Source organism: Pseudophryne corroboree, chromosome 6, assembly GCF_028390025.1.
Source record: "Pseudophryne corroboree isolate aPseCor3 chromosome 6, aPseCor3.hap2, whole genome shotgun sequence".
Taxonomy (NCBI): domain Eukaryota; kingdom Metazoa; phylum Chordata; class Amphibia; order Anura; family Myobatrachidae; genus Pseudophryne; species Pseudophryne corroboree.
This window is the reverse complement of record NC_086449.1, coordinates 505,176,157-505,188,351: the sequence shown is the minus strand read 5'-3', so window position 1 is coordinate 505,188,351 and position 12,195 is coordinate 505,176,157. Positions and strand designations below refer to the sequence as shown.

General features: G+C 41.6%; 1 protein-coding gene across 11 annotated transcripts in view; it reads left to right on the top strand.

The window, feature by feature from the left end:
- The window catches only part of NAV3 (neuron navigator 3), a 1,127,960-nt gene that overhangs the window by 1,091,620 nt on the left and 24,145 nt on the right, over positions 1 to 12,195 (top strand). For all 11 annotated transcript variants that reach the window (XM_063927407.1, XM_063927402.1, XM_063927399.1 and 8 more), the window contains 3 exons: positions 132 to 203; positions 1,562 to 1,758; positions 8,585 to 8,703. In XM_063927407.1, coding sequence (XP_063783477.1) covers positions 132 to 203; positions 1,562 to 1,758; positions 8,585 to 8,703 — 388 coding nt within the window. The remainder of the gene's footprint in view (positions 1 to 131; positions 204 to 1,561; positions 1,759 to 8,584; positions 8,704 to 12,195) is intronic.

Here is a 12,195-nt window from a genome sequence, read left to right as displayed (position 1 = left end):
TCTCACTGCATAATGTATTATAAAAATAATGAATGTAATTCCCTACTATGTCTTGCATGTATCACACTCTGTGCATGAGTTATTTATCTATTATTTTGTGTTTTAATAATATTTTTTTTCTACTTCTACAGTCCCTACATTATTGGAACAATGAATCAAAGTATTTCATTGTCCCCAAATTTAGAACTACACCACAATTTCAGGTAATTATTTTGTATGGTGTATTTAAATTTCAATATTAAACATTTCTGCTCTTTATTATACTTTATGGTTTAAAAACATTTATATTGTTTACTTGGATTCAGTAGCGTAACCATAGAGGGTGCTGCGGATGCAGCTGCTATGGGGCCCAGTTGCTTGGGGGGGCCCCACGGGTAATCCCACTGCACCCTCTAAAAAACATTTTTTCGTAATTTTTCTGGTTTTTAGTTTCTGTTGCCATGCTGGGTGAAACCGCTTGTTCTACAGAATCTGGAAGCGTGGTGGGGTCTGCAGTAATGGATGCACAGTGATTGTGCTTATACAGTGCCACATCTGTCAGCCGCTAATACAGGCGCAGCCACACTTCCAGATTCTGTAGAACAAGCGGCTTCGCCTCCCTACCAGTAAGTACACTGCCTGGCCCTATATATTAAATAATAATACATTTTAAAGGGTACAGTGGGATTGCCTTTGGGAGCCCCCCAAGCCGCCAAGCCCCATAACAGCTGCTTCCCCTGCACCTTGTATAGTTAGAGGGTCTGGCCATGTCTGTCCATCTAAGCTGCCTCTCATCGATCCGTCTATGCCCCCTCCTGTCCGTCCACCTGTCCGTCTATGCCCCCTCCTGCCCATCCGTCTGTCTGTCTATACCCCCATATGTTGCTCTATCCGTCCATTTGTGTATGCCCCCTCCCATCCGTCCATGCCCCAATATTGTGCTCTGTCTGTCCATCTGTCCATCAATGCCACCAATGTCTATTTATGCTCCTATATGATGCTCTGTCCGTCCACCTGCCCGCCCATGCCCCACACGTACCTCTGTCTGTCTATGCCTCCACCCCCGTCCTCTGCTGTAGTCAAGTAGTGTCTCTCCTGCTTGCTCCTTCTCCCTCTGTCTCTCTAACACTCTCTTGCATTGTAGTGAAAAAGGCTGGGGGTCGGGGGGGCCATTCCAAGATTTTGCTATGGGGCCCACAAAGTTCTAGTTACACCCCTGCTTGGGTCTAATAATAAGTAGCAGTATACCTCCCAATATGTTCCTGGAAGCAATTGGAATCTGTTTTTGGGACCAGAGAAAAAGAAGTAAGGTCATGTACAGTATGAAGCCTTTGTCCACAACCAAACCCTCTCCTCTCCCCTATAAATAGCTTCTCATGGTGAGCTGGGACATACCTAACAACTGTCCATGGGTCAGGACAATCATGCCAACCATCAGGAATGCAAAATAGTGCTGTCATATCGGGCCTGTCGCACCAAACTGGGGGCAGTATATAACAGTGATCCTCTGCTTTGTCTAAGTATGTGTTTACCAGAATAAAGTCACTTTATTTAAAATTATCATTTATCTTCAAACTTTCAGGTGGGTATTATGTGCTAACCACACGGATCCAGTTAAAGGTTTCCTCGGAAGATACTTAAGAAGGAAACTTATTGAAATGGAAATAGAAAACAATATGAGAAACAATGACCTCATAAAAATAATTGAATGGATTCCTAAGGCATGGCACCACCTCAACAGCTTCCTGGAGACACATAGTTCCTCTGAAGTCACTATTGGTAAGAAGTAGTCCTAATGATCGCAGATATGTTGGAAAATAAATGGTATGATGTCTTTCAAGAGAGCTGTATCAAAAGAGAAAGACAATGTTAAAACACACGTGAAAAAAGATCCCATGTCTTATTGTTTAGCTATAAAGAGATTATTCATTGTCAGTACTTTTAACAGTGGCCAGTCTGAGAGAAGATGGAGGGGTGGATATGGCACACAGTCCTTGGATCCAGGGGCGTTTAAGAGAGGAGGGGGCCCATGTGCAGACTCCGGGTTGGCCCCCTCCTCTCCACAGTGCTGCAGGCTCCGACAATGAGCCGGAGTATACTGTGCATGAGCAGGTCTCTGGAAACATAGCGCACGCCATGGTCCGGAGACAAATTTTGAACTGCGTATGCGCGGCAGACAAATTTGGATGGATTTTTGCGGGTGGTCTTCAGGTTGCCGGCAGCCAGGCTCCCAGCGACCACCATACCGACGCTGGAATCCCAACCGCCGGCATACCGACATCTTTTCTCCCTCTTGGGGTCCACGACCCCCCTGGAGGGAGAATAAGTAGCGTGGCGCGTGCATAGCACGCCACCGTGCCTGCAGCGTGGCGAGCACAGCGAGCCTGCAAGGGTCTCATTTGCACTCGTCCAGCTGTCGGTATGCCAGCGGTCAGGATTCCAGCGCCGGTATGCTGGTCGCCGGGATCCCGACCGCCGGCATACCATACTACACCCGATTTTTGTGGCAAATGCAGTGGCTGTAACGTTAGTCGTGGGACTCCGAAGATGTAAATATAAACAACATGGGTGCGGTGTGGGCCCCCCTAGACCCAGGAGCCCGTGTGCAGCGCACACATTGCACCTATGATAGAAACTCCAATGCTTGGATACCATTTCCATTCCCCCCACTAGTGACTCTGATCCTACAGTATCTGCCCACTCATTGTTGGGTACAGAGTCATTTAGTGATGATGTAACATAGTAACATAGGGGGTAATTCAAAGTTGATCGCAGCAGGAATTCTGTTAGCAATTGGGCAAAACCATGTGCACTGCAGGGGAGGCAGATATAACATGTGCAGAGAGAGTTAGATTTGGGTGTGGTGTGTTCAATCTGCAATCTAATTTGCAGTGTAAAAATAAAGCAGCCAGTATTTACCCTGCACAGAAATAAAATAACCCACCCAAATCTAACTCTCTCTGCAAATGTTATATCTGCCCCCCCTGCAGTGCACATGGTTTTGCCCAACTGCTAAAAAATTTCCTGCTGCGATCAACTTGGAATTACCCCCATAGTTTCTGAGGTTGGAAAAAGACAATGTGTCCATCAAATTCAACCTGTTAGTGATCTCCTACACTGTAATATTTTTAAGACTAATTTTAACTGTGGTAAATGTTTAGCTGTTATGTCTATTCCTCTTTTTTTTTTTTTATTACTATAGTGCATGATTTACCCATCATAACCCTGTATATCCTTATCCATTAGGAATTATTATAGCCCATTCTTGAAAGTAATGACCGAGTCCGCCTTTACTACTCTCTCTGGCAGGGAATTCCAAATATGTATTGTCTTTACTGTGAAAAAACCTTTCCGTCTGTGTGCGAAATCTCCTCTCCCCTAACCTAAGCGGGTGTCCACGTGTCTTTTGTGTTGATTTTACCAAAAATAAATCCCCCGCTAGCTCTGTGTATTGTGCCCTTATATATTTGTAAATGTTAATCATGTCCCCTCTTAATCTAATTTTTCCAGTGTAAAAATGCCTAACCTAGCTAGCCTTTGCTTGTATTCTAGCGTCTCCAACCCCTTAATCAATTTGGTCGCCCGTCTCTGAACCTTTTCTAGTTCCAGGATATCCTTTTTGTAGTATGGTGCCCATAACTGTGCACAGTACTCGAGATGTGGCCTCACCATTGATATATATAATGGGAGTATAACACTCTCATCCCTTGCACCAATTCCCCACTTTATGCATGCTAATACCTTGTTTGCCTTATTTGCTGCATTCCTACTTTGGGTACTACTACTAAGTTTGTTATCTATGGGAACACCTAAATACAGAGTCCAGTACAGAGTCCCCTAGTTTTTCCCCATTTAGTATGTAGGTAGTATTTTTGTTCTTGCTACCAAAGTACATTACCTTAAATTTGTCTATATTGAACCTCTCCATTTTGCTGCCCATGCTTCCAGTTTAAATAAGTCGTTCTGAAGAGACTCGGCATCCTCCTCTGAATTTATAATCTTACACAGTTTGGTATCATCTGCAGATATTGACACTATGGTCTCTAGACCTACTGTACTTCTGTATCATTTATGCAAATGTTGAACAATAGTGGTCCAGGTACAGACTCTTGTGGCACACCACTTAGTACTTCAGTCCATTTTGAAAAAGTTCCATTTACCACCACTCGCTGCTCCCTTTTGTCCTCCCAATTTCTAACCCAAGTGCATAATGTGCTCCCTAGCCCAAGTTCACTTAATTTGTAGATAAGTCTCGTGTGAGGTACTGTATCAAAAGCTTTGGCAAAGTCTAAAAAGATTACATCCACCGCTTTACCCTGATCTAGGTTTGCATTAACTGTTTCATAAAAGCCTATTAAGTTAGTTTGACATGATCTATCCTTTACAAATCCATGTTGGTTCCTATTAATAACCTTATTGGCTTCAAGGAACTCCTGTATTGTATTCCTTAAAATACCTTCCAGTACTTTCCCCTACTATAGATGTAAGACTTACTGGTCTATAATTACCCGATTCATATTTACTTCCCTTTTTAAATATTGGCACTACTTCCGCTATTCGCCAGTCTTTGGGAACCATGCCTGATGAAAGTGAGTCTTTGGAAATCAAATATAGGGGTCTTGCTAGTTCGGAGTGTAGCTCCATGAGAACCCTTGGGTGAATTCCATCGGGACCAGGTAATTTATTAATCTTATTTTTTTTAAATCGGTCACAGACTACTTCCTCACTTAAATAAGCATTTAGCAGTGGGACATTATCATTGCTGAGGTTATGCGTTAATCCCACCATCTTGTCATCTCTTGTGAATACAGATGAGAAAAACTTGTTTAATGTTTCCACTATGTCATTGTCATTTTTGATTAGGACACCTAACTTGCCTTTTAAAGGACCAATACTATTCTTTAATCTTTTGCTGTTAATGTATTTAAAAAACTTTTTGGGGTTTGATTTACTTTCCTTTGCTATTAGCTTTTCTGTTTCTATTTTAGACACTCTGATTTCTTTTTTGCATATTTTGTTACAATCCTTATAGTACTGGAATGACTCCGCCCTCCCATCTGCTTTATACTTTTTGAATACTCATCTTTTTTTGGCCATTAATTCCTCAATCTTTTTGTTGAGCCACATTGGTTTTGAATTATTACTCCTTCGTTTGCTGCCCATGGTAATGAATTTATGAGTATAACTAGCAAGCAATGTTTTTAATACATACCATTTCTCTGTTGTATTCTTGCCTTGAAACAAAATTTCCCAGTCAATGACCCTTACAGCTTCCCTCATCATGTCAAATTTGGAGTCTTAGTTAACCCTATATACTGTAGGGCTGCTAGTGAAAACGGATATTGAATGGCTCCCCTACTATAATATTTGATATCAATTCCCCATTGTTTGTTAATACCAGGTCTAATATTGCATTGTACCTAGTTGGTTCCTCGATTAGTTGAAGTAAGTAGTGATCATTTAGTGTGTTTGAAAACCTATTTCCCTTAGCAGTGTCACATGAATCATTTGTTCAATTAATCTCTGGATAGTTAAAATCTCCCAACACTATTACATCTCCTAATCCTGCTGCTTTTTCGATTTGCTTCAGTAACAATTCCTCATCAGACACAATAATATCAGGCTGCTTGAAGCAAAACCCTGTTAGTAGCTTTTTAGTTCCCTTTCCCCCGTATGCAATTTCTACCCATAAAGTCTCCACAGTATCTACAGACCCATCGCAAATATCTTCCTTTATATCAGGTTTTAAAAAAGGCTTTACATAAAGACATACCCCCTTAACCCCGTTTATTTAATCTGTCTCTCCTGAACAGTGTATAATCCTCCAGATTAACTGTCCAATCATGATATTCGTCCCACCAAGTTTCAGTAATATCTGTAATATCATACTGTTTGTTTGCTGCAAGGACTTCTAGTTCCCCTTTTTCCCTGTAAGGCTTCTAGTGTTTACATACATACAATTAAGATAAGTATTCCCTCTTATGCTAGGAACATCATTTTCTATATGCATTATTGGTGATCCACATTCATCGTTAAATTGTGTTTTGGTAGTACCCTTGGTAATACCCTTGCTGACTGTTCTTTCCCTCCCCCCTTCTCCACCCTCATTCAGCTCACTACCTCCATCCTTACTTTTATCTCTGCTTGACCCATAGTTTCTAGCTAAACCCTCCCCCCAGTCACCTAGTTTAAAATCTCCTCCAACCTTCTAACCATCCTTCCCCCCAGCACTGCTGTTCCCTCCTCATTCAGGTGCAATCCATTGCGACAAAAAAGATGGCGCCTGACTGAGAAGTCTGCCCAGTGTTTCAGGTACACAAACCCCTCTTTCCTACACCAGTCTCTAAGCCACACATTTACCTCCCTGATCGAGGGAGATCAGGGAGGTAATTGCTTTCACTCCCACCTTGTCCTCCATCCTGCATTTGATTGTATTGTTGTGTTCTTATACTATATAATCCTAGTATTGTTGTTTAATCCCTGTATGCAGGACATCTCGTAGCTCCATATAAATAAACAATAATAAAAATAACAGCAACAATTTCTCACACCCAGTCATACACCACCCTTGTCTGAACTGTGTGTCCACCTTAATAAACATTATGAGCAGATTTTGCACAAGATGAATTATAACTCTTTTAATAAAATATAGATTCATTTTTGGAGTTAAAATAAAGACATTCAAATATGCAAATCATTTTGCACATGATTAGCTGTAATGATTAGGCCATTAATGGAAAGGACAGACAGACAAACTGCGGCACTGTCTCTGACACAACCAATGTATAGGGGTAATACTGTAACTCTGAAACTCAATTTAGAACATTTTTATTACTCACTCATATAAAGTGAGTTGATTATTTCACAACATCAATATAAATTATGAACATTGCCCTATAGCCCTCATTCCGAGTTGTTCGCTCGTTCTTTTCCTTCGCATCGGTGCGATTTTCCGCTAACTGCGCATGCGCAATGTTCGCACTGCGGCTGCGTCAAGTAAATTTACTAAGAAGTTTGGTATTTTACTCACGGCATTACAAGGTTTTTTCTTCGTTCTGGTGATCGGAGTGTGATTGACAGGAAGTGGGTGTTTCTGGGTGGAAACTGGCCGTTTTATGGGAGTGTGTGAAAAAACGCTACCGTTTCTGGGAAAAACGTGGGAGTGGCTGGAGAAACGGGTGAGTGTCTGGGCGAACGCTGGGTGTGTTTGTGACGTCAAACCAGGAACGAAACTGACTGAACTGATCGCAGTGGCAGAGTAAGTCTCGAGCTACTCAGAAAATGCTAAGAAATGTCTATTCGCAATTTTGAGAATCTTTCGTTCGTAATTCTGCTAAGCTAAGATACACTCCCAGAGGGCGGCGGCTTAGCGTGTGCACTGCTGCGAAAAGCGGCTAGCGAGCGAACAACTCGGAATGAGGGCCTATGTCCTGGAATAAAGAATCCTATTGTACAATTAACAGCCTGTCATTCATACAAGAATGACATGTTAATCTTCACTGAATATCTTAATGTGGTTTTTTTGACATTACTTGACTTTCGACACTATTGTAGGTCTTGCTGGATTTTCATATACAAAGCTAACTTCATGTTGTCTTTAACTTTCCTGTAATATACTCCCTGCTTCTTAGTCCTGTGTCTTATCTGCTTTTTTTATCTCTTCAACCACCTTACAATCCAATCCAAAACACTGGAACTTGGTACATTTTTTTTTATGTGAGACACATGGAAGGTTGCTGAAATCTAGATAAGCTGTATCTACTGCTCCACACTGATCTATTACCTTAATCGTCCAGTCAAGAAATCAATTTCAAGGTTTGAGTAATATGATCTCTCCTTGCTGCAAGTCACTGGACTTTGGATTTAAAACAATTCTCTGTCTGAAGTGGTTGTTTTTTTCTTTTTTTTTCATCCATATTTTCTGAATACAAGGTCCATAGTTTTGTGCCTTACATTTTAAAGAATTGTTTGTACAGAGTGAGTCTCATCAGATTATATCAATTCAATATAGCGTACATGAAAATAAGATGCCTGGCCTCACTGATTTATATATTTGTAGCTGTGATTGTTAAATGGCAGAATTATTCTCCATCGGTCAACCTGACACCGTTTTTCAGTCTGAATATGTAGGGCAAACCAAGAACCCTACTGATATATTCTATATTTCACTAGGTAAAGGACTTCCAACATATATTTTGAGGTTTTGATTAATGCTTTCAAGACATTTTGCTTTGTAGTTCTTTTTCACCTTGCATTTACATCTTTAGACCAAAGGAAGTATTAAGCGATAAATCTGAAAATTCCAGAAATTAATGATTCACTGAAATGCACTCATGACGAATTATTTTTTGTATTATTAATATCTGTCATGCCTAGGTAGCAGCAAGTTCTGGAAAGGTTCACAGTAATAATCTTAAATCACAAGCACTGCAAAACATGGGGTTTAAATACTTTTTACACAATTACTAAAAAATGGGATCTTTAGGAGTATCACAAAAGATTAATGCTCTTTTAAGTATAAGCTATAGACCATTGAAACAAATGGCTGTGTACAGAAATCAAATGTCAAATCACTAAATGGAACAACTACTTGTCTATTTGTTAGGTCCCCGCCTATTCCTTTCTTGCCCGATGGACGTGGATGGGTCTAGAATATGGTATACAGATCTTTGGAATTATTCTGTAATTCCATATCTCTTGGAAGCAGTGAGAGAAGGACTTCAGGTATAAATTCAAACTAGGGGGTATATTTACTAAGGTCCCGATTTTGTCCGAGATGCCGTTTTTTCTTCAAAGTGTCATCTCGGGAATTTACTAAGCAGAAATCACGGCAGTGATGAGGCCATTCGTATTTTTTTGCAAGTCCAAGAATAAAAATACGAATGAATACACCATCGGTCAAAACGCGGCTGTTTAGATATGAATCTCGGTCATTTACTAAGAAGTGCAAAGCAAAAAAAAAAAAAACACTGCCGTGAAAAAATACAACTCGTAAAAAAGTGCTAAAAAAAAACAGACCTGCTTTTTTGAGCCGTGATTGGATAGGCATGCACGGATCCATGAGATCCGTGCATGTATATCAGTGGGAAGGGGTGGGAAAGTGTTAATTTGTTGAAAAAAAATTGCGTGGGGTCCCCCCTCCTAAGCATAACCAGCCTCGGGCTCTTTGAGCCGATCCTGGTTGCAGAAATATGGGAAAAAAATGGACAGGGGTTCCCCCATATTTAAGCAACCAGCATCGGGCTCTGCGCCTGGTCCTGGTTCCAAAAATACGGGGGACAAAAAGCGTAGGGGTCCCCCGTATTTTTAAAACCAGCACCGGGCTCCACTAGCTGGACAGATAATGCCACAGCCGGGGGTCACTTTTATACCGTGCCCTGCGGCCGTGGCATCAAATATCCAACTAGTCACCCCTGGCCGGGGTACCCTGGGGGAGTGGGGACCCCTTCAATCAAGGGGTCCCCCCCCCCCAGCCACCCAAGGGCCAGGGGTGAAGCCCGAGGCTGTCCCCCCCCATCCAATGGGCTGCGGATGGGGGGCTGATAGCCTTTTTGTAAAAGTGATTGATATTGTTTTTAGTAGCAGTACTACAAGGCCCAGCAAGCCTCCCCCGCATGCTGGTACTTGGAGAACCACAAGTACCAGCATGCGACGGAAAAACGGGCCCGCTGGTACCTGTAGTACTACTACTAAAAAAATACCCAAAAAAAGACAATACACACACACCTTGAAAGTAAAGTTTTATTACATCCATCCACACAAACATACATACATACTTACCTTATGTTCACACGAGGGTCGGTCCTCTTCTCCAGTAGAATCCATGGGGTACCTGTTGAATAAATTATACTCACCAGATCCAGGGTACCAGGCTCCTCGGATAATCCTTTTGTAATCCACGTACTTGATTAAAAAAATAAAACGGATACCCGAGCCACGCACTGAAAGGGGACCCATGTTTTCACATGGGCCCCCTTTCCCCGAATGCCAGAAACCCACTCTGACTGATGTCTAAGTGGGTTTCTGCAGCCAATCAGGGAGCGCCATGTTGTAGCACCCTCCTGATCGGCTGTGTGCTCCTGTACTGTCTGACAGGCGGCACACGGCAGTGTTACAATGTAGCGCCTATGCGCTCCATTGTAACCAATGGTGGGAAGTTTGTGGTCAGCGGTGAGGTCACTTTCGGTCAACCGCTGAGCAGACAGTTGCTACTAAAAACAATATCAATCACTTTTACAAAAAGGCTATCAGCCCCCCATCCGCAGCCCATTGGATGGGGGGGACAGCCTCAGGCTTCACCCCTGGCCCTTGGGTGGCTGGGGGGGGGACCCCTTGATTGAAGAGGTCCCCACTCCCCCAGGGTACCCCGGCCAGGGGTGACTAGTTGGATATTTGATGCCACGGCCGCAGGGCACGGTATAAAAGTGACCCCCGGCTGTGGCATTATCTGTCCAGCTAGTGGAGCCCGGTGCTGGTTTTAAAAATACGGGGGACCCCTACGCTTTTTGTCCCCCGTATTTTTGGAACCAGGACCAGGCGCAGAGCCCGATGCTGGTTGCTTAAATATGGGGGAACCCCTGTCCATTTTTTTCCCATATTTCTGCAACCAGGATCGGCTCAAAGAGCCCGAGGCTGGTTTGCCTTAGGAGGGGGGACCCCACGCAATTTTTTTTTAACATTTAAACTTTTTTTTTTAACAAAGTGCACAATGAAGCCCAGCACGGATCTCTCAGATCCGGCCGAGATTCATTGTATTAAAGTCGGCAGTGTTTTACAAGTCACTCACGTAAAACACTGCCTAAAAAAACGAATGACATCGACATCGGAAAACCCGAAAATGCAGAATACGGCAGCTTAGTAAATTAGTCGTAACAAATTCAAAAAGTTGCAGTTTTACACTTTCGATGTCATTCGTGATTATTCTCCCACCAAATCGGGAGAATTACGAATGTTAGTAAATATACCCCTATATTTCTATGTTCACTAACAACTCATGTAATAAGCCGGAGGATCTAATTATGCTGCCAGCACAAAATTGTTGTCATAAACTTGTTTCATCTTTTTCTAATGTCAGTTGTTACCTTTAAACAATAGTAAGTCTACTACTTACTTTTTAGTTAAATAGTATTCAATATCAATATTTATTGTATAAACCAAAATATATATTCTAAGTTAAGATAATATACATCAGACATAATTTTACTTTTTGAGTACTTTTTTTTATTACTAAACAAATGATTGGTACTATTAAATTTTTTATAATATTTTTTAATTTATCATGTAAAATTACTTTCTACAGAATTCTGTAATTCAGCAACATACAGTAATTGTACTAGAAAGGTACATGATTTAAGTATTCTTGAAATCTATCAAAGGTGGAACATAGTAGATAACAAAGATATCTTCTGTGTCAGCTAAGTAATCCAGTATACCACAGTCCCCATAGTTTTCAATGGGGACTGCAGTCTTCACTAATTTATGAAGTTTCAAAAATCATACTTGTGTCCCAATAGCTGAAACCATTGTAGCCTCTAGGCTGTAGTATTCCAAAGTAGTTCAGTGGCTCCCAAACTCTGTCCTCAAAGTACCCTAATGGTCCAGATTTTAAGGATGTCCATACTCGAGCACAGATGACTTAATTAGTACCATATTAATTTTGATTAAACCATCTGTGCTCAAAGATGGATAGCCTTAAACCTGAACCATTAGTGTGCCTTGAGGACAGAGTTCGGGAACCCCTGCCATAGGGGAATCTTCAGATCCCTCCCTGCAGCCTACACTTTGCAGTTGATAAGCTGAGCAACCCAATAATTAATTGACATAGTAAGCTACCACTTTCCCTTTTACTCTTTTGTCAGACAGGCTGTTAATGCACGATTAGAAACCCTAAAAAAATAATTCCTTAGCACCATGATATGCAATGATAAGAAATTATGGTCCAAATATATTAATCCTTAAAAAGTGACAAAGTGGAGATGGATAAAGGGGTGTATCCAATTAGAGGTGAAGAAACATTGGGCGTGAAGTTTTTCACAAGTTTTCCCCCTGTATCTTTTTACAGGCTATTCAGTTTGGTGACCTGTAAAAAAAATACATTCTCTCACGAAAACACACAGGTTCAGTGAAACCTGTGTGCTTTCGTTAGAAACAGCCCCGTTTTTAGGATAACAATGGGTCTCTTTTAGGGGATTTGGTTACAAAATCCTGGATAAGCCA